General features: G+C 44.1%; 2 protein-coding genes across 2 annotated transcripts in view; one reads left to right on the top strand and one right to left on the bottom strand.

Annotated features, from left to right (window-relative positions):
• The window catches only part of LOC124045052 (transketolase-like), a 29556-nt gene extending 19703 nt beyond the window's left edge, over positions 1-9853 (top strand). Inside the window, exons 5-14 of the mRNA XM_046364272.1 lie at positions 1462-1653; positions 1817-1935; positions 2695-2891; positions 3102-3266; positions 4369-4525; positions 5142-5272; positions 7184-7267; positions 7420-7513; positions 8058-8180; positions 9240-9853. Of these exons, the coding sequence (XP_046220228.1) occupies positions 1462-1653; positions 1817-1935; positions 2695-2891; positions 3102-3266; positions 4369-4525; positions 5142-5272; positions 7184-7267; positions 7420-7513; positions 8058-8180; positions 9240-9427 (1450 nt within the window). The 3' untranslated portion in view covers positions 9428-9853. The remainder of the gene's footprint in view (positions 1-1461; positions 1654-1816; positions 1936-2694; positions 2892-3101; positions 3267-4368; positions 4526-5141; positions 5273-7183; positions 7268-7419; positions 7514-8057; positions 8181-9239) is intronic.
• Positions 9854-14030: 4177 nt separating this feature from the next.
• LOC124045051 (uncharacterized oxidoreductase YccK-like) lies at positions 14031-19296 on the bottom strand. Its single transcript, XM_046364271.1, has 8 exons — positions 19132-19296; positions 18758-18870; positions 17995-18095; positions 17153-17239; positions 16096-16243; positions 15868-15947; positions 15587-15680; positions 14031-14799 (listed from the first exon to the last, which is right to left on the bottom strand). Exons 2-8 carry the CDS (start codon positions 18867-18869, stop codon positions 14393-14395), a joined length of 1029 nt encoding a protein of 342 aa, XP_046220227.1. The 5' UTR covers position 18870; positions 19132-19296; the 3' UTR covers positions 14031-14392.
• Between the last annotated feature and the right edge of the window lie 3285 nt (positions 19297-22581).

The following is a 22581-nucleotide window of genomic DNA, read 5'->3' as shown; positions in this document are numbered from 1 at the left end:
GAGGATTAGCCAGTGAAGATGCCACATTACAGCTTTAATAAAGCCTCACGCTTACAGTACCCTGTTTAATTCACTGTGTTTATTTGATTTAGTAAATGGGGAGTTTGAATATGATCATTCATGCTTTAGCTAAACCAAATCGAAGCAGAACGTAAAACAATTTGGCGCAGGTTCAGGAGGGTGGTTTTAAGACCTTTCCCGTTCATTGGTTTTATGTAGGCCAGATGAGCCTGAGGGCTCCATGTGAGGTGTCAGTATGATGTGTTCTCTTCTCACCTCTGTAATATTCTCACCTGGCGAGAGGAGAGAGTGACTGAATGAATATCGGTTCGTCTCAATTGTGTACCTGTTTTAAATAGCATCTTAAATTATAGGTTAAACTGCATGGTTATCCTGGCACATGTTACAGGGGCACCCAAACCCCGGCCTCATCCGGCCAGTGCTTTAGACCTGCAGCAGCCCAGTAATCCCTCAGAATGTGTAGGATACGTTCCCCAGTGTGTGTTGTTTTAAGCCACACACACTCACCGGTATGCACATTTGAAGGGTTACCTCAGATCCCCCTACTCCATCACAGCTTTTGACTTAATAGCTCTTTAAACAGTGTCATTCCTCCACAGCAATAGAACAGTCATTTATTCATTCATATTTAGATTTCTACTTTTGCCCTTCATTACCATCTAATTAATGAGTTGTATAATCACCATTATCATCAACTCATGTTATAGCAAGCAGTCAGTCAACACACTGATATTGTATCATATAACATCATGGAGCCTATTAGATTGTGTTAATTTGATTCAAATTGAATTGCAGCTCAGAGGTTTAAACAGTGTGTTGGTGCAGGGAAGTCTGTCTTTGTGTAGTGAGAGGTGCTGTGGCGAGATAACCAGGAGAGGGGATGTTAAGCGGGATCTGGACCAGGTGTTTTGTGGATCCCTCTCTGGGCTCTGGAATGTTTTTTTCCCCCAGGCGGTTTGGCCCGGAATGCGTGCCATGTCTCAGTCGATCTTCTCGCTTTAATGACAATGTCTATTTGAGTGGAAAGCTGTCAGACCCTGTTACCATGCAGGATGATTGGAGCTCCGAGCCAAGGGTGGGGTCAACTGTTCCTGTTCACTCTGTGCGGGGAGGGAGGCTCATTTTGAAGATGAAGGGAGGGGGTTGTGTGGAAAATATTATTCTGCGAGGGAAGGCAATTGTGAGGAAGAGATTATTATTATTATTATTATTATTACTGTTCTGCTCTGTTGTGTTGCGTTTCATCCCATTAGCCATTAGGTGGCAATCAAGTGGCAATGAATTGAAAGTTGTGGATTAGTCATTTATATTAGTCATAACTTTACTTGTTTATTACTTTTTATGAAAGCTTGGCTGCTGTGATGTTGCAAGCCTCTAATTGCCCCTGTCTGTCTGTCTGTCTATCTGTCTGTGTCTGTCTGTCTGTTTTTCCCTCTGTAGCTACAATGTGTACTGCCTGCTGGGTGATGGGGAGATGTCTGAGGGCTCTGTGTGGGAGGCCATGTCCTTCGCATCTTACTACCAGCTGGACAACCTAGTGGCCATCCTGGACATCAACCGTCTGGGTCAGAGTGACCCGGCTCCCCTGCAGCACCATGTGGAGAAGTACCAGAAACGCTGCGAGGCCTTTGGGTGGGTACTGGGTGAAAGCCTAGAGACCATGATTATGGGCCTGAGCATGTAAATTACTGCCACCAGGTATTGGCACCAGTAGATTAAGTGTGTGTGTGTGTGTGTGTGTGTGTGTGTGTGTGTGTGTGTGTGTGTGTGTGTGTGTGTGTGTGTGTGTGTGTAGGTGGAATGCCATCATTGTGGACGGGCACAGTGTGGAGGAGCTGACCAAGGTTCTGAGCCAACCCCGTCACCAGCCCACCGCCATCATTGCCAAAACCATCAAGGGCAAGGGAATCTCAGGTACCTACAGAAACACACACACATTTCTACAGGTACCCAATCCCATGCTCCTCTATAGGTACATGTACTGATACACTAGTACAGACAGGTACACCCAGAGACTAACCAGGCCCTAAGACTATGCCAGCAGCAAGCAGCAGCGCCTTTCATGCATACACAAATGTACCAGCACAGCTTCATTGTGATACTGACAGACTCCCCTCTACCCTTCACGTTCAAACATATCTGTGGTGCTCGGGAGCTGCTTTGTCATGAATACCTACTACCAGACCACACTAATCCTGAAATCACAAAGGTTTAGTCTGTGTCTGTCCCTTAAAATGGGTCAAGTCTAATAGACCCAACTCAGCCCTCCTGTCTTTTCTATGAAGGGCACCTAAACCTGTGGTAATCTAGGCAGTGCTTTAGAGCTTCTGCTGCAGCAGCCTAGTAATCCCTCAGGATGTGTAGTATATATTCAGATCACTTGTCTTTGTCTGCCTATTGTCATAAGCATATGGCTTTTGAAGTGGAACCTTGACCTATAGAATGGTCTTTGATGGCCACACGTGTAAGGCTTTGTGATGAGAGAGAGGAGTGTTGAGCAATATGTAACTTATGACATTTCGATACTGATGTCATCTAGATATAAAACAAAAGCAGATTTCTCCAATTTTGTCCTTGCTGATATACTAAAGGTGTATTTGCTATGCGTGAGGTAGTGTGCCATCTCTGATAAATGTCTGTGTGTGTATTTCATGTTCTTTGTGTGTGTTGTAGCTGCAGAGGACAAGATGGGCTGGCATGGGAAGCCCCTGCCCAAGGAGATGGCTGAGGGGGTGATGAAGGACATCCAGGCGCGCATCATGAACACCACCAAGCGCCTGTACCCCGCTACACCCACCGAGGACTCACTGCCAGTCAGCCTGCGCAACGTCCGCATGCCCAATGCACCCAACTACAAACTCGGAGAGAAGGTGTGTGTGTGTGTGTACACCAGCGTGTGCATGTGTGTACTTGACAGAAAGAACAAGAGCGTTTGAGAGAGATGCTTTAAGTCCTGGAACAAGACATGGAAAATGTATATTGACTTGCTCATGACCCAGACAGATAGCATGAATGGTGGTGGACTGTTATATTGAACTGTGTTTTAAATGAACTAACCCATTGGTTGTGTTTGGCTCCAGATTGCCACGCGGAAGGCCTATGGCATGGCTCTTGCTAAGCTGGGCCGCTACAACGAGCATGTTGTGGCTCTGGATGGAGACACCAAGAACTCAACCTTCTCTGAGCTCTTTAAGAATGAGCACCCCAAGCGCTACGTTGAGTGCTACATCGCTGAGCAGAACATGGTAAGCTCAGCTGACACCCAGTGCCACATATCTGACCTGAGTCTAGGTCTAGTAGGGTGAACTAAAGTGTACTGACCACAAAATAACAATGATAAGCTGTTGTTGACAGCACTATGTGACGTCAACCCAAAATGACCATAAAAGTTCCATCCATTCATACTGTAGGCCTACGTCTTTGTATTTCAACGACTGTAGAATTACAAACACGCAATTCCACTTTACCCATCACTATAGTCTAAAGTGGCTTCTTCTGCTTTTTTCCACCCTCATATCTAAATGATTCACCTCTGACACACACAGTGTTACCTCCTCACTTCTAGGGCATGAATCCTTCTACTCCTCCTGCCTGGTTGCCTAAGAGACCAGGTCCCGTATCCACAAAGTGTCTCAGAGTAGGAGTGCTGATTTAGGATCATTTTGGCCTTTTAGATCATAATGAATAAGATTGGACAGATCCTAGATCAGCATCTACTCTGAGACGCTTTGTGGATATGGGCCCTGACCACCTCATCATTAGTAATGTCTCTGAAGGATTCCAGTAGATGTTCTTTGAGGCATCATTGGCAGGTTTAATGAAGACGTATTGTGGCCTGTGTCTCATTGTGACTCTCACACAGACAATAGAGGAGTCAAATAAAGTTCTGATGTTATTTAGATTAATTAATTACCCAAGTCATGCTGTCACATATATGAATATTGTTAAGGGATTGGGGCATTTAATGCTCTGTTGGCTTTCAAGTATCTTGTTGGTCAGTGACAACAATGATGCTCTATGCTAGCAAACGACACACTGTGCTTTGCTATACTTAATGTAGATGGTATTGTTTAAACATAGTGTATTGTATTGAGTAAAAACTCTCACTGACAATGATCGTTTTAACCACTCACACAGACCCCATCCCCTTAGCAGGGCCTCATGGGGAACAGGGGAAAGGGCTTTCTCAGGGCTAACAGGAAATTAAATCGCTCAAACATCACATTTCTCCCATATGAATTTTTAGCGCCTTCAGGCGTTTGTGAGACACTTTGGCCAGAATTTGAGAACACAAGTTACTCAGGCTTTTACTCTCCTTTACCTATCCTCTCTCTCCTCTTCTGTCAGGTGAGCATTGCGGTGGGCTGCGCCACACGGGATCGTAACGTGGTGTTCGCCAGCACCTTCGCCACCTTCTTCACACGTGCCTACGACCAGCTCCGCATGGCTGCCATCTCTGAGAGCAACATCAATCTGTGTGGCTCCCACTGCGGCGTGTCCATCGGTCAGTCCGCCCACTGACCTTTGACCACCCCCCCACCTCCGGTGACCTGTCTGTGTAGTGACCCTGACTTCCTCACTGTGATCCTAACCTGACGTAGCTCTCAGCGCTGGTTCCTCTTGGACCGATTCAGTCCACTGCAGAAGACCTATCTCAGTGTCACACAGTGTTAACACAGTGCTTCCCCTAACACTGTTTAGTCCAGGAAGGTCTTTGTCTTCAGTTGGTTTCCATTGAAAATGTTTGTAACGCTCTTGCAGTGGGTTGAATCGTTTCCTTGTAGTTGACCTCACGCCTTGTGTTCCTGTATTATTTCCTGAATCCTGAATTTTGATTTTCCGTCTCTTCCGTCCATCTACTACTGTATCAGTGTGGCTCCGGCCAGCACTCGTTTCCTCCCTCCCCCTCTCTCTCTCTGTGTCATGGAAGTGGTGGTGGCGGGGCGGCCAGGTTTCCTTTTGGTTCCTCAGGTACATTGCATGCCCACGCCGACTCGCCCCACTGAACGCATGCCTGCCCTGTAGCTTTCACTTTAAGCCGCCCCATACACCCCAAATGCTATTGTGTGTGACTTGCATGTGTGTTTGTGTGTGTATGTGTGCATGTGTGTGTGTTCTAGGAGAGGATGGACCTTCTCAGATGGGCCTTGAAGACATTGCTATGTTCAGAGCCATTCCCACGGCAACTGTTTTCTACCCTAGCGACGGTGTCTCCACTGAGAAAGCTGTGGAGCTGGCTGCTAACACAAAGGTACCCAGCACACAGGTTGACATTTATTGTCATGAATTTTGACCTGGAGGCAGAACTGAGTGATTTCCCCTTAGATAGGCCGGCAGCAAAACCTAAACCATGTTGGAGTTATATTGTAAATTGCTATATTGTAAAAATGTATGAAAACAAATGTGCTTTTTGGTCTTAATTTAAGGTTAGGGTTAGACATTAGAGTTGGCAGTGTGGTTATGGCTTGATTTAAAATCTGATTTGATCAATTGCAATTTTATTTGTCACCTGTTGAATACATATACTTAATTATGAGCCCTAAACCAACAATGCAGAGTTTTTAAAAAGTAAGAAAAATTTGCAAAAAAACCTCAAGGAAATATAGTGACACATTAAAATAACAATAACGGGGCTATATACCAGGAGTACCGGTACCGAGTCAATGTGCAGGGGTACGGATTAGTCGAGGTAATTGAGGTAATATGTACATGTAGATAGGGGTAAAGTGACTATGCATAGATAATAAACAGAGATTAGCAGCAGCGAGAGTGTGTGTGAAAATTGTTAGGGCCTGGTATAGAGGTCCTGGATGGCAGGAAGCTTGGCCCCAGTGATGTACTGGGCCGTATGCACTACCCTCTATAGCATCTTGCAGTCGGATGCCAAGCAGTTGCCATACCAAGCGGTGACGCAACCATGCTCTCGATGATGCAGCTATATCACTTTTTGAGGGGGAATAGGTGTTGTCGTGCCCTCTTCATAACTGTGTTGGTGTGTTTGGACCATGATAGTTCTTTAATGATGTGGACACCAAGGAACTTGAAGCTCTCTACCCGCTCCACTACAGCCCTGTGAATGTTGGTGTGCTCAGCCCTCCTTTTCCTATAGTTCACGATCAGCTCATTTGTCTTGCTCATGTTGAAGGAGAGGTTGTTGTTGTCCTGGCACCACACTGCCAAGTCTCTGACCTCCTCCCTATAGGCTGTCTCATCGTCGTCGGTGATCAGGCCTACCACCGTTTTGTCATTGTCAAGCTTAATGATGGTGTCGGAGACGTGCGTGGCCACTCAGTCATGGGTGAACAGGGAGTGCAGAAGGGGACTAAGAACACAGCTGGTCAGCGCATGCGCTGAGTACACATCCTAGTAATCTGTCTGGCCCTCCGAACCTGCTTAATGATCTTACTTACATCCGCTACATGCAGTTATGATCACACAGTCTTCCAGAACAGCTGGTGCGCTCATGCATGGTTTCGTGTTGCTTGCACGGAAGCTAGCAGAGAAGGCATTTAGCTTGCCTGGGTTTCCATTTATAATTTGTGAACTTTGCAAGCCCTTCCCCATCCTACGAGCATCAGAGCTGGTGTAGTTGTAGTAGTTCAATGTTAGTCCTGTATTGATGCTTTGCCTGTTTGATGATTTGTCGGAGGGTTTATCGGAGTATCTTATAAGCGTCCGGATTAGTGTCCCGCTCCTTGAAAGCGACAGCTCTAGCTTTTAGCTCAGTGCAATGTTTCCTGTAATCCATGGCTTCTGGTTGGGATTTGTACTGTACGTAGGTCACTGTGGGGACGACGTCGTCGATGCGCTTATTAATGAAGCCGGTGACTAATGTTGTATACTCCTCAACACTATCGCATGAATCCCGGAACATATTCCAGTCTGTACTAGCAAAACAGTCCTGTAGCTGTGACTTTGTGGCTGTGCCAGCTAGTAACCACTCTGCAGAGCTGCCTCCAGAACAATATTTATGACAAAAAATACTAACCTGCACCTAGAACCCTCTCTATCACATCTGCCTCATGCTATGTGCTCACTTTACAATATCTTTGGTTCACACAGCTTCTGAGTATGGCTGAGTCACTGTTTAATAAACCTGTCTGATAAATGACACGGTAATGAAAGTCCAGATGCTGATTGACATGTTTCATCTCTGTTTCAGGGTGTGTGTTTCATCAGAACCAGTCGCCCAGAGAACAGTGTTCTTTACAACAGCAACGAAGACTTCCAAGTGGGACAGGCAAAGGTATGGAGACAATGATATATGAGATGTACTAAACACAATGACTAATGAAAGTCTTACAGTAGATCACTTTCTTATAGTACTAACATGCTTGCTAAATGATTTTAAATAGAAATATGCCTAGATAATAGAAACCTCCATCCCGTGTCCGTCAGGTTGTGTACAAGACCAACGATGATCACGTGACAGTGATCGGAGCAGGCGTGACCCTACACGAGGCACTGGCAGCTGCTGAAATGCTGAAGAAAGGTACAGAACAGTCCTTTCGGGAAAGTTACATAGCTCCTTCACTGGAACTCAATATTCTACATTGGCTGTCAGGAAATGTGGTCACCCAGGGACTGATGGACATCAACGTCATCCGAGTAATGCACACACACACACACACACACACACACACACACACACACACACACACACACACACACACACACACACACACACACACACACACACACACACACACACACACACACACACACACACACACACACACACACACACGCATACTGAGACTTTGTTGTGAGACTTGTCCCACTAAGGCATTGGACCATTCATTGTGATCTGGGGTTAAATGCCAACAGTGGTGGCTGATGGTGGTACTCTATTAATAAGCATGTGCACCCCAACAACAGAGTCAGAGTACTTCTAGCATCTGTCTCTAGCACTGTAGAAGTCTGTCGATTCATCTCTACTGTTTATCTGGTGTTGCGTGAATCGATGAAACACCATAGTTTGAACTGAAGAAATGTCTACTGCGAGTATTGTGTAACATGCTCTGTTTCTCTCTCAGAGAGGATCAACATTCGAGTGATTGATCCTTTCACCATCAAGCCTCTGGACTCCAAGACCATCATCGAGCACGCCAAGGCCACCAGGGGCCGCATAGTCACAGTAGAGGACCACTACTACGAGGGTGGGTATTCTGCACACAGGCTGCTTTCTGGACTCAGGTTATCTTATTCCAGTGGAATACAATATATAGCAGTGGGCACTGAGGTATGCAGTTTTAGATATTTATGTAGTTACGAGACATTCATGTGATTTGTATCAGTTCTTAAATCTCTAAGCCTGAGCATGTGCAGGAGGAGGAGAAGAGACCATCAACCCTCAATGTTTTTTTATATTTCAGCTCTGCTCTGGCCATTGGGCTTTCACTGACCTAGATAAAAGCAAGTCCAAAAATGTGTGGGTGTTTATTTTGGCACAGTTGCCTTATTTGTCCCTTTGGTATTTATACTGTCTGTTGAAGGAACTAAACAAAGAAAAGAATAAGCACAGCCGTGCCACAGTCTGCATCTTAACATGAACTAACCCCCAACCAGCAGAAGCCATGCCCTGACAACCTCCAACCCCCACCCCCAGTCCCTGTCTACACATGAGCATGAATAGTGCATTATGACAGGTGTGCATGCACGGGTGACGTGGGGGGGCTGGGCGTCCACTCAAAGCCATAGGGGGTGGGAAGATGGTGTGTGAGGGAGAGGAAGGGGGGAGGCTGTGATAGGGGGCTTAGAGGGGGCTATATGGAGAGGCCCAGGCTTCAAGGACCCCCATTGTGCAGATGGCTACTAAAGTAGAGTGGAGGAACACCCTCTCTCGCACCCGGCCCCCCTTCGCCACCGCTGGCCTGATGGTCAGTCGATGAGAAGGTGATGGAAGGCCTGTCAGGGAGGATCAAGAAAGACTCAGGGGGCTGTGGAGGTGACAGTGTTACAGTGTCAGTGAGGTGGAAGACAAAGCTGATGTATAGATCAGACTGACTAAACTGCACAAACAAAGACAGCTCAGCAAGACCGGCTCAAAGGAGTTAGAGGAGGAGAGCGGACGTGACATATGGAGTCTTAGGACAAACCTCTGCACAAATACTAAGACCCAGAAAATAGAACTCTGCACTCCTGCATTTGAGGTTTTATTTAGTTGTAAAACGGCTATATAAATGTGATTGACTTGACATGTGGTTGTAATTATTTAGGTGGCCTGGGGGAGGCGGTGTGTTCTGCTGTGGTGAATGAGACCGGCTTCAACGTGCACCGTATGGCCGTGGCCCACGTCCCCCGCAGCGGCAAACCCACTGAGCTCCTCAAGATCTTCGGCATCGACCGTGACGCCATTGCGCAGGCTGTCCGCAAGATGCTCAGCAGTTCCGCCAACGCCAAGTAGACCACTACCAGCGCCACTGCAACATGCCATTGTCATGGAAACGTCAACCCGAAAACACTTCTGGCAACCCCCACTCTCCGAAAATACGAAGTATGAATCAAAGGATTCAAAGGCTATTTCTGATAACTGTCATTGATGTGGTTTTGACCCTTGATCCATTGAGTTGGCCCCTTGTAAGTTCAGTACTCCACTCCCCCACAATCGACCCCATCCTAGAGAAAGTCATGAGTACTGCTGTAGTCTGAGTGAGGTGAACGTTAAAATAAAATAAAAATTGGTCTGATTCTCTCACATTTTGATGCGACACACCCTGTACCCCATGTGAGCGAGTGTGTGAGTGGACATGGGTCTGGTGTAGAGCACTGTTTTTAGCCCCTCATCCTGACTGGGACTTCACACCAATAAAGGAATGGTTTCTTCACACCCCTCCAGTCTGATAGTTGTTTCATACGTATTGACTTGTTATTTTATGATTTCATGTCCATAATGAAATAACATCATAAACACACCTACACAGCATAGCCTACATGGCAACACACAGACACAGAAAGGAGACAGAATTTGATCGGACCATCATCTACAGTAGGGCAAAAAAGTACTTAGTCAGCCACCAATTGTGCAAGTTCTCCTACTTAAAAAGATGAGAGGCCTGTAATTTTCATCATGGGTACACTTAAACTATGACAGACAAAATGAGAAAAAAAAATCCAGAAAATCACATTGTAGGATTTTTTATGAATTTATTTGCAAATTATGGTGGAAAATAAGTATCTGTTACAGTGAAATAATACCATGCAGATTTATGCACAATTATGAACTTGAAAATGTATTGATAAACCAATTAGGAACATTTGGGCAGTCTTGACACAACATTTTGAACAGATATGGTTCATTGGATCAGTCTAAAACTGTGCACGTACACTGCTGCCATCTAGTGGCCAAAATGTAAATTGCGCCTGGGCTGAAATAATGCATTATGGCCTTTCTCTTGTGTTTCAAAATGATGGTACAAAAAACGTTTTTTTTTCTTTGTATTATCTTTTATCAGATCTAATGTGTTATATTCTCCTATACTAATTTCGCATTTCCATAAACTTAAGTGTTTCCATTCAAATGTTATCAAGAATATGCATATTCTTGCTTCAGGTACTGAGCTATGGGCAGTTAAATTTGAGTATGTAATTTTAGGTGAAATTTTTTTAAAAAGGGTCGGATCCTAAAGTGGTATTAAAATCGGATCAAATAACAACATTGGGTGATTAGAAATCCAAGGCATAAAAACAAAGGAATCCATGTATTTAGTCCGCAAGCGAGATCCCTGCAATGTCTCATTGAAGATCAAGTTCACTTTTCTGGCCTCTCTCAATTTTAACATAATTATGTGTGCCACATTATGTATTGGATCTTTAGAAAATACAACTTTTACATTCCCCTGCAGTTTACCTATAAAATGGGCTGATGGTGAAGTAGACATAATTAGTATTCATATAGCAAAATATATAAATGAGCTCTCCACAATGAATTTCAATAGAAAACTTGTAAACATAGACAAGATCCTGCAACCATAGAGAGGTAAATACCTCTCTATTTATGGAAAAATGACACTGATTAACTACTTAGTCATATCTCAGTTTACTCACTTATGGCGCTGCCTACTCCTGATGATTTGTTTTTCAAATCATATGAGCAAAAACTATTTAGCTTTATCTGGAATGCTCAGCCAGAAAACATAAAGCGTGCCTATCTATATAATGAATATGAACTGGATGGTTTGATATTAAATATAAAAGCACTAAACCTCTTTAAAAGCTTCACTTATATAAAAGTTTTACTTGAACCCAAAATGGTTCTCAAGTAGATTACTAAGAAAAGGTCATCCATTGTTTAAAAATGGCCTTTTTGCCTTTGTGTAGCTTGCCATGTCTCATTTTCTATTAATTAGAACAACTATTACAACAAATATTATGGTTGAACTCAAATGTGGTGGTTGATAAAATACCTGTATTTATGGAAAATATGTTAAAGGGTATTTTGTTTTTAAATTATATTGTAAATTGGAGTGGTAGAGTTACAGTAGCAGTCTAAAGTTTGGACACATACTCATTCAAGGGTTTTTCTTTATTTTTAATATTTTCTACATTGTAGAATAATAGTGAAGACATCCAAACTTTTGACTGGTACTGTATGTCTTTCATTAAGTTATCGGATTTGTATGGGAAGGCCTGCTCAATCCAAGATTACAACCAATTGATTACAATATTACCCTGAAAATGGAGGCAGGTGGCAGCGGGAGAAGGTAGGGAACTGGTCTGTGCCCAATATAAAGGATTAAAACTGATAGAGAAATAAAAATAGCATAAATAGGAAAGTAGCATAAATAGGAAAGTATACCAGTTTAATTTGAGGACCAGGATGTTGACAGCTGTGCCATACAGACTGCAAAATAGCTGAGAATAGGTGTTTGATGTACCGATTCCATGGCACATGGTGTATGAGTTGATATATAAAATGATTCAAGATTCAAGACTGCTTTTCAGCAAAAAATGATTGTACAGAATTCTTTGGGGGTGGGGAGTGGAGGGGGTGTTTTTTGGGAGGGGTCTTGGACGGTCAAGGGGAAGCTCTCGGGGAACTGTGGGGGGATCTTGGATGGTTGATGGCCTGGCGGTTGGGAGATAGGCCGGTGGCCGATAGGTCGCTGATTCGGGACCCCGATTTGACTTGGTGGGAGATCTGTCGACGTGCCCTTGGGCAGGATACTTGACTCTGGTTGCCCCTGTGGATCGCTCTGCATGGGAGTCTGCTTGATGACTGAATGTAAATGTTGATTGGCTTCACTGCAGGTATATTGAATGTTTTAATATTCAAGAAAAATACCAAATAAAACACGAGACACACATTGACTTGAGCCATACCTGATCAAATCTGGTGCAGTGTGTCTGCTGATAGTCTGGACTACAGGCCCTGTATGCATGCTGCATTGAGAGCTGAACATATAAGGACATATCCACCACCCACCTCGTGCTGTGCACATTTCATTTGTTTTAATAATTAAAAAGCCTATTGAAAGATTCAAGGGCACATCAGCATGTATGTGTGCATGAAACTGCAGATAGAGATACTCTTTAAACATATGGTCATCCAACAAGATGAGAGAGAGGACAGCTGATTAGAAACACAGTAGCCCACCACAGAAATATAATACCAACCACACATGGCTGCTGTCGCACTAACCTGAAGACCACTGTGTTGGGGTAAACAAGGTGTTTAGGGCCTAGATTCAATCAGATCAAGTGTTAACTGACAATAGCGATGCGGATGTTTTGGCGGTTTAGGAGGTGGAACTGCGTTGAAGACGTCAAGTCATTGTCACTAAGCCTCACCCACCCGCCCCACTCACATTAGAAGTTCAGAACCAGATAATTACACTCAAATTGAAAGATCATTCAACTAAATAATGAGGATTTCTATCAGCCTAATGGACGTGTAGATTACATCTCACATTCCACTGTTTCAACTTGTAAACAAGGCTGCATGGGATTTCTGTTAATGTGACTTTATGCAGGCAATGCCTGCTTTACTGTAGGTGTAATTCCAGGGGCCACTTGTGGATTTGACAGCTCTAATGCAGTTCCACCTCCGACATGCCAAAACAACTACTATGCGGATATTGGTTAAAGCGGATCTGATTGAATTGAGCACTTAGTCTGAGGCACACTGAAGCAGGCGAAACTCAGTCCCTTGGTGAGAGACTGTAGTTTTACTGGATGTTATAGTCCATGGTACTCACTGTACTCTACCCTAATGTGGGTTTCCCCACAGGGGAGTACATGTGATCTTGTATCTGACCTTTAACCCTAGGCTGTGGGTACCCTCCCTGTGAGTTGCAGCAGCTGCGATAGTGGCAGTCTGGGGTAATCCTCATGGTCATTAGAGCATCTGTCTCTTGGACAGTATCACTACCTCGTTACCACAGTTACAAGAGATGGAGAAGCCCCCCCCCCCCCCCGGAAATAACCCTGCACCCCAGCTGGCACCCACCCCCAATCTTCCAGACTGTCATCTGATTGCCCCTCAGTGCTACCCCCTCCCCAAATCTGCCTCTGACCCCTCCTGTTTGGGTATATCCACCCTTGAGTGAACAGCCGGTCAGCTAGCTCAGTTGGTAGAGCATGGCGCTTGTAACGCCAGGGTAGTGGGTTTGATTCCCGGGACCACCCATACGTAGAATGTATGCACACATGACTGTAAGTCGCTTTGGATAAAAGCGTCTGCTAAATGGCATATATATCAGAGGACTCCACCATGATCTCCTTCCCTAGTGACACTGTTCCCCAGACAGGCCAGCCCACATCTTCCACCCTAGTAATCCTCAAACCAACACGACACCAGCATACTGCAAACAAAGGTCCACCACAGACCACTTCAAGCACAGAGACCACCACAGACCACCTCAAACACAGAGACATTTCCATCTTTTGAGTAATGCAACAGAAATAACTATTTTCTCCTTGTCTGAAGAGATGTCATGAAAGAGTACAGGAAGAGGATTTTTACAAAAATATCAATAACTATTGTGCGTATTGTAAATTAAACAAGCTGCTTTAGGTCAAGATCTTATTTTACTTAAAAGCCCTTTCCATACACAGAGACATAATGACGCTATATACATTACATTCTTAATTATATGGGTACAGGGTAACATTTATTACACGTTGACACTATTTTAAAAAATAAAAGTAAAATGCTGTATATCTGTGTGCCCTGTCATAGTTCATGCTGTCATTCCCCCTCCCATCAGTCACTTTCAGTTTCAGCCCCCCATGCCTTCTCTTCCCACCATCCTCTAACTTCCCACCATCATCTATACACACATTTATTCACACATTTACATGTTCTTCCTCCAGTACCCCATCTCTACTTCCCTCCAACCCAGATGCTCTGGTCCATCTTCTCTATTCTCCTCTAGTTCCTGTACTCGTCTCCACAATCTCCGATGAGGCTCATGAGGTCACACGAGCGCTGCAGCACGCCGTCGATGGTGCGCAGGTCTTGCGCCGTGAGCTCCAACTCTGGGCTGCAGCTGTGCAGGCTGTCCTTGATGTGTTCCGCCCCAGCAACACCGAGACGACAGCCCACGATGACTCCAGCCACTGCTGGCCGGTCCAGAATGTAGCGGGTAGCCACGTTGGCAATGGAGCAGCTGTGGCCCTGGGCAACACTGTCCAAGACAACCAGCAGCTCCTGGAACAGCCCCCATCCTCCCCAGCCATCAATCACCTTCTTGTATTTACTGAGGGAGGCAGTGTTGAGCTCCACCCTGCTTGTAGGCTCCGCCTTCCCCAGATAGCGCTCTGAGAGTAGACCACCGGCTGAGAAATAGAGGGGGGACCGAGCGATGGAGGTTTAAAAAGATGGAGGGAGGGGTTGGATAGAGAAAGAGAGACAGAGACAGGGTAAAGATGAGGAAGAGAGGAGATAGGGTGAAGAGGGAAGCAGAGAAACAGCACAGATGCATCGTCAGTTTTGACTCCATCTTAGATTGCCACCATTTTATATCACTACACCCCACATTGCAAGAGTCAATACCGAAAGGATTTCTACAAACTCTAACGATATTAAACAACTTGCTAATTTCAGTAATACTAATAACCATAATGCATCAAAGCAAAGCATGCAGTATCTCAGATTTCTTCGCCAATACGAGAGTACGTTATGTTTTTCATTACGGACTTATGCGAGAGACAGTCATTATCAGATCAGAATATCAAGAATACCATTGACTAGAAGGAGCGCTTATGGGTCTGTCTAAAGTTGTGATTTACGATGCGATTTACGATATAATATCGTAAATCACATAACTTGAAAAAAAAAACAGACCATAGCCGGTCACTAAGGTTGCAACAGTAACTGTGAGCTAGCCTGGTCTAGATCTATGGGTCAGATGGGTAGGCTAAACCCCATACAGACCTGGGCCAGGCTAACTGGGACCTAATCCAACCCTTCACCACTGACTCAGTGCAGTGACATGAATGCTTGTGCTTCTTCATCCTCTTAAATGGCAAACGCCTGATGATCTAGAGCAGCCAAAAAGCAGCAGTAGGAGTAGAGCCGTGGCCGTGATGACTTAATCCCATATGACCTCAGACCGGTCCTCACCCAGAGTTCCATAAGTGAGGAGCTGGATGCCGTGAGACAGGCAGACCGCCTCCATCTTAGCAGCGGGCCGCTGGTCAATCAGAGAGTACTGCACCTGGGAGGAAACATCCCTGGACATTAATACTGGACATACTGAACGCTGACGCAGACTAATGTACTGAACATGCACAGATTTCACAATACTCTATAAGGCACAAGGAAATTGCCTCCCATTAAGCTTGTGAGAAAGCGAGAGAAAGACGGAGCAAACAAATGAGGGAATGAGGGAGCAGGCACTGTACCTGGTTACTGGAGATTCTGATCCCTTTGTTTGTGATCTCTTCAAGCCTCTGAGTGTCAAAGTTGGTAAGGGCCAGCTCTCCTGAAGAGTAAGAAAATAAGGAGTACATCTAAACTTGACAAACAGGCACAGCTCATCAACAAGTACACAAGGTACATGGCTGAACTGTGAATCTTAACAAAGAGCTTGTGTGCATGGGATTAGTAAATGGTTATATAAGATGACCTACGTATAAGTCCATCCTGCTGCAGGTCAGACAGGTGACCCAGGGCATGCAGGTATCTATTATCGCTGTAGTCCCACCAGTGGAACTGCACACAGTCCAGAGAATCCACCTGCATACGGGCCATGGAACGCTGCAACGCCTTCTCCACAACCTAGTGACGAGTCATATTAAAGATGTCTACACCAGGCGTGAGTTATCTTACCCTGTTATGGCTGGTGAGGGTGCAGGCTTTTGTTGCAGCCAAGTGACATAGGTGAACCAGAACAGACACCTCAGAATAGAATCAGATAAGGGAGTCTCTCACAGAGCTGAACCAGAACAGACACCTCAGAATAGAATCAGATAAGGGAGTCTTTCACAGAGCTGAACCAGAACAGACACCTCAGAATAGAATCAGATAAGGGAGTCTCTCACAGAGCTGAACCAGAACAGACACCTCAGAATAGAATCAGATAAGGGAGTCTCTCACAGAGCTGAACCAGAACAGACACCTCAGAATAGAATCAGATAAGGGAGTCTCTCACAGAGCTGAACCAGAACAGACACCTCAGAATAGAATCAGATAAGGGAGTCTCTCACAGAGCTGAACCAGAACAGACACCTCAGAATAGAATCAGATAAGGGAGTCTCTCACAGAGCTGAACCAGAACAGACACCTCAGAATAGAATCAGATAAGGGAGTCTCTCACAGAGCTGAACCAGAACAGACACCTCAGAATAGAATCAGATAAGGGAGTCTCTCACAGAGCTGAACCAGAACAGACACCTCAGAATAGAATCAGATAAGGGAGTCTCTCACAGAGCTGAACCAGAACAGACACCTCAGAATAGAATCAGATAAGGGAGTCTCTCACAGAGCTGAACCAGAACAGACACCTCAGAATAGAATCAGATAAGGGAGTCTCTCACAGAGCTGAAAGTTGTCCTGAGACACTGCCCTCAAGCAGTTCTAATTGTTAATTGGTGGATGTGATACACAGTATTTAGATTTCAGATTTTAATGGATGGTGGACAACTTGCAGGATGATTTTTCACACACTAGTCTGTATGAAAGACTCACCTTGTGGTCCATTGGTCCAGGTCGTGGCACCCATTTGGTCAAACCTTGCAGGGGTGCTGCAGTATCACAGCTGGGTTTCCATTTCAGCTAGAAAACAGAATGCTACAATTACATTCCGTGCCATCGGTGAAAAGACACTGAAATGTATTCATAAAATGTTGTGTACCACACTTCATATTATAACACACTCAGTCCACATAATCTCCTCAAAGATCTCAGACACTTTTCAGTCAGATGTGAGAGACCATATAAATCTCTCCAGTTCACACGTGAGAGCAGATGTATCTAGTTACAGACAGGTGATTCAACCATCAGAGAGGTTGGTGTTGGGAAGCATCCCAGAGGACATTATTCCAGGTGTCAAAACACATCCAAGTCATAATCGTGTGAGATGCAGTGTGCCTGGGCACCGACAAGGTCTGAAACCCATAGGAATCAATAAATGAAGATGCAAATAAAATCTTCATATTAAAACCATTGTTAATGGTGAAAAAAAGAGTGTGGATGTAAGAGGGCATCTGACAATGTGTATATGACTATGGCTTGATGTGTAAGGGCTTTTTCATGCGTGTGTATAAGAGAGAGTTTACTGATTTACTAATTTACTGATCTTCCATACGCAATCTCTCCCCTGATTCTTGAGAGCGAGACTGAGCAGCCCAACCGCCGAATAGCAACTGTGCTACATTAGCTCCCTCCTGTGCCAATTCAGGGGTACTGCTCCACTTGCACACAGATCTGAGATCAATGTTCATACAATCTACAATATGTACACACACTTTCAATCCAACAGGTTCATAATCTGGAGTTTGTGTGGTGTAGGCTACAACAACAATTCATACCTGGCTGTTGAAGCGTCCAAAAATCTCCTCCGCTGGTCCATAGATATCTGCCATGTCAAAAGTTGTTAGGCCAGCATCAATATAGGCTTGCATCGCCTGCACTGGAATAGGAAAAGGGCGTTTGATAATAACTGTTAGGGAAATAAAAATTGTGGGTAAAAAATGCTATAATAGGCAGCATCATCTAAAAAAATGTAATTACATAGTACCCATTTTTCCATTGAAACTGTATGGAACTGATAAGCTATAGCCAGCAGCATACCACCCTGCATCTCACTGCTGGCTTACTTCAGAAGCTAAGCAGGGTTGGTCCTGGTCAAACCCTGGATGGGAGACCAGATGCTGCTGGAAGTGGAGGGCCAGTAGGAGGCACCCTTTCCTCTGGTCTAAAAAAAACCCATCCCAATGCCTCAGGGCAGTGATTGGGGACCCTGAGTAGGGTGCTGTCTTTTGGATGGGACGTTAAACAGGTGTCCTGATTCTCTGTGGTCATTAAAGATCCCATGGCACTTATTGTTAACCCTAGTGTCCTGGCTAAATTCCCAATCTGGCCCTCATTCAGTCACCTAATCATCCCCAGTTTATAATTGGCTCATTCATCCAAGGTTGTTGCTGTAAATTAGAATGTGTTCTCAGTTAAATACACTGGACAAAATATTGTGTGGGGCACTCACTCATATAAGACATTAGCTAGACACTTAAGGTCTAAAAACGTGTGAATAAATTTGATTTTGAAGACATTTTTACCCTACTTTCAGTTTACCTGCTTTGGGATGATCCACCGGACCATGAGCACCTGATACCTGCCACATGCCGTTCAGGATGCGGCAGATCTCCAAGCCCCCTGCCAGCCTAACTTTGGGCACTTGAGCCATCCTAAAAAAAATGCAGGATAGTAAACAGACTGCATTCCATTCTAAATTAAACCACTATCTCAAATGCCTTTAACATTTCGGGTTGTGTACTTATCTGTTGAACTGACATCATAACTAATACAGAAAGTAGCTGGTTCATTTAAACTCGACATTCATCGTACGGTTGTTGATACTTCCAGCAGCTTAGCTGTTATCAAAGTTAACTCCTTCGACGAAATACATAACTGGGGTATGCAAAATGATTTACTAAAATATTATTTACCTTTCTTTGCGATGTAGTTACTGTGTAGATAGTTTACACAAGACAGTCTCGGAGTGTGTTGAGCTAACTACGGCTGACCTGACTGTAATAAATAAAAAACATTACAAAACATGTTATGCAGTTTATGCATGTCGTTCTTCTTCTGCTTCTTCTTCGATGAGTTTAACCGCGGTTGGCATCCAATAAATGTTGCATTACCGCCACCTACTAGACTGGAGTATAACTCCCTTATTAACCTTTGCTTAAAAAAAATATATATATATATATATATATATATATATATATATATATATATATATATATATATATATATATATATACACTGCTCAAAAAATAAAAGGGGACACTTAAACAACACAATGTAACTCCAAGTCAATCACACTTCTGTGAAATCAAATTGTCCACTTAGGAAGCAACATTGATTGACCACACATTTCACATGCTGTTTTGCAAATGGAATAGACAACAGGTGGAAATTATAGGCAATTAGCAAGACACCCCCAATAAAGGAGTGGTTCTGCAGGTGGTGACCACAGACCACTTCTCAGTTCCTATGCTTCCTGGCTTCACTCTAGTGGTAGCATGAGATGGAGTCTACAACCCACACAAGTGGCTCAGGTAGTGCAGCTCATCCAGGATGGCACATCAATGCGAGCTGTGGCAAGAAGGTTTGCTGTGTCTGTCAGCGTAGTGTCCAGAGCACGGAGGCGCTACCAGGAGACAGGCCAGTACATCAGGAGACGTGGAGGAGGCCGTAGGAGGGCAACAACCCAGCAGCAGGACCGCTACCTCCGCCTTTGTGCAAGGAGGAGCACTGCCAGAGCCCTGCAAAATGACCTCCAGCAGGCCACAAATGTGCATGTATCTGCTCAAACGGTCAGAAACAGACTCCATGAGGGTGGTATGAGGGCCCGACGTCCACAGATGGGGGTTGTGCTTACAGCCCAACACCGAGCAGGACGTTTGGCATTTGCCAGAGAACACCAAGATTGGCAAATTCGCCACTGGCGCCCTGTGCTCTTCACAGATGAAAGCAGGTTCACACTGAGCACATGTGACAGACGTGACAGAGTCTGGAGACGCCGCGGAGAACGTTCTGCTGCCTGCAACATCCTCCAGCATGACCGGTTTGGCGGTGGGTCAGTCATGGTGTGGGGTGGCATTTCTTTGGGGGGCCGCACAGCCCTCCATGGTCTCGCCAGAGGTAGCCTGACTGCCATTAGGTACCGAGATGAGATCCTCAGACACCTTGTGAGACCATATGCTGGTGCGGTTGGCCCTGGGTTCCTCCTAATGCAAGTCAATGCTAGACCTCATGTGGCTGGAGTGTGTCAGCAGTTCCTGCAAGAGGAAGGCATTGATGCTATGGACTGGCCCGCCCGTTCCCCAGATCTGAATCCAATCCAATCATGGGTTGATAAATTTGATTTCTTTTAATCATTTCTGTTGTTGTTGTCAGCACTTCCAACTATGTAAAGAAAAAAGTATTTAATGAGATTATTTCATTCATTCAGATCTAGGATGTTATTTTAGTGTTCCCTTTATTTTTTTGAGCAGTGTATATACTACAAATACCCTACCATCTAACACTAGACTCATAAAAAATTATAATAATTACCATTCTCCACTATTTAAATCTATTTAGTCCTACTTCAGGCCAACAACCAGAATGGATGGGACACCGCCACTTAACACACCCTGTAACTCTTCCGATGTCATGTTTCACACACCTAAGAATCACTCTGCAGCTGCCACCACAACCTCTATTTTCTGTGACTTTACGTTCCATCCCTGCAGTATAGTTGATAACCATTGCTATAAATGCCAAAAATTCAATCTTACTGAAACATACAGTACCAGTCAAAAGTTTGGACACCTAATCATTGAAGGGCTTTTCTTTATTATAACAATTTTCTACATTGTAGAATAATAGTGAAGACATCTATGAAATAACACATATAGAATCATGTAGTAACCAAAATATTGTTAAACAAAAATATATTTTATATTTGAGATTCTTCAAAGTAGCCACCCTTGATGACAGCTTTGCACACTCCTGGCATTCTCTCAACCAGCTTCATGAGGAACGCTTTTCAGTCTTGAAGGAGTTCCCACATCGTCTGAGCACTTGTTTGCTGCTTTTCCTTCACTCTGTGGTCCAACTCATCCCAAACCATCTCAATTGGGTTAAGGTCGGGTGGTTGTGGAGGCCAGGTCATCTGATGCAGCACTCCATTACTCTCCTTCTTGGTGAAATAGCCCTTACACAGCCTGGAGGTGTGTTTTGGGTCATTGTCCTGTTGAAAAACAGGTATAATGTCAGGAAAAGAACATACCAGATATAGGCTAGGGCAACAAAAACACGAACTGCTCGACCCAGTTGAATACAGTATAGGTATCTTACCGTTTCATTGTTCATCACTAGTTAACATGAACTCTCCCCATAGGTTATCTGTACATCAAATTCAATTCCTAGGCAATTTATTTCAGTACACTTACAACTGACAGAAATTCTCTCATTCCAAGGTGATCCAAATTAACCTATTTGTGCAACTTCCATAGAAAAGCAGTTTATCTACTACTCCAACACTACTTGCTATGAGATTGGTCCCAAAGTAAGAGTTCACAGCGACAAGCAACTGAAACCTTACAGTATTGGAGATATAAAAGAGGTATAGAAAAGTTAATATTTCCATCGGTGAAATGTCAACCTGCATAAGACCTACTTACAGTAATATGCAAACAATGTCCATTTTTATTAAAAGTTGTTTGACCAAACAAACCAGAAAATTATTTTTAAAACACCATTCAATATGAACTTATCACTTTATAACACAGGTTCCCTGCTCGCTAGTTGATCCTTGAAGAAAAATTGCAAATACACAGTAGTAACTACAGTACCGTAGATAATGGCAAACAAAATGCTTCAAACCCTAAACAGAAAACATTTAAGAATAGTTGCCATAATACACTCAAAGATATTTGTCCATCTTGCCATATTGTCCATTTCAAGGTGTACCAAACATGTTCTTTCCAAAATGTTCAATGATAACCAATATTAATGAACTTATTAATTACAAAAATAACATATTATTCAAGAATTAGAGGTATTATTTCTGTTGTATTACATTTCATGACATGACTCTGCCCTCAAAGCTCAACCCTTGGTGTGCAGGTTTCTGTTCCGGCTCATTGTTCAATCATGTCAACTTGGATGACAATCGCCTAACGGGGCAGCAGGTAGCCTAGTGGTTAGAGCATTGGCCCTGTAACCAAAAGGTTGCTAGATTGAATCCCCGAGCTTACAAGGTCAAATAAATCTGTCGTTCTGCCCCTGAACAAGGCAGTTCACCCACTGTTCCTAGGCTGTCATTGTAAATAAGAATGTGTTCTTAACTGACTTGCCAAGTTAAATAAAAAGGTTAAAAAAAACAAGTAGGCCATGTTTGT

The sequence above is a fragment of the Oncorhynchus gorbuscha genome, linkage group LG10 (genome assembly GCF_021184085.1).
Source record: "Oncorhynchus gorbuscha isolate QuinsamMale2020 ecotype Even-year linkage group LG10, OgorEven_v1.0, whole genome shotgun sequence".
In the NCBI taxonomy this organism is placed as follows: Eukaryota; Metazoa; Chordata; class Actinopteri; order Salmoniformes; family Salmonidae; genus Oncorhynchus; species Oncorhynchus gorbuscha.
This window is presented reverse-complemented; position numbering and strand designations above follow the sequence as displayed.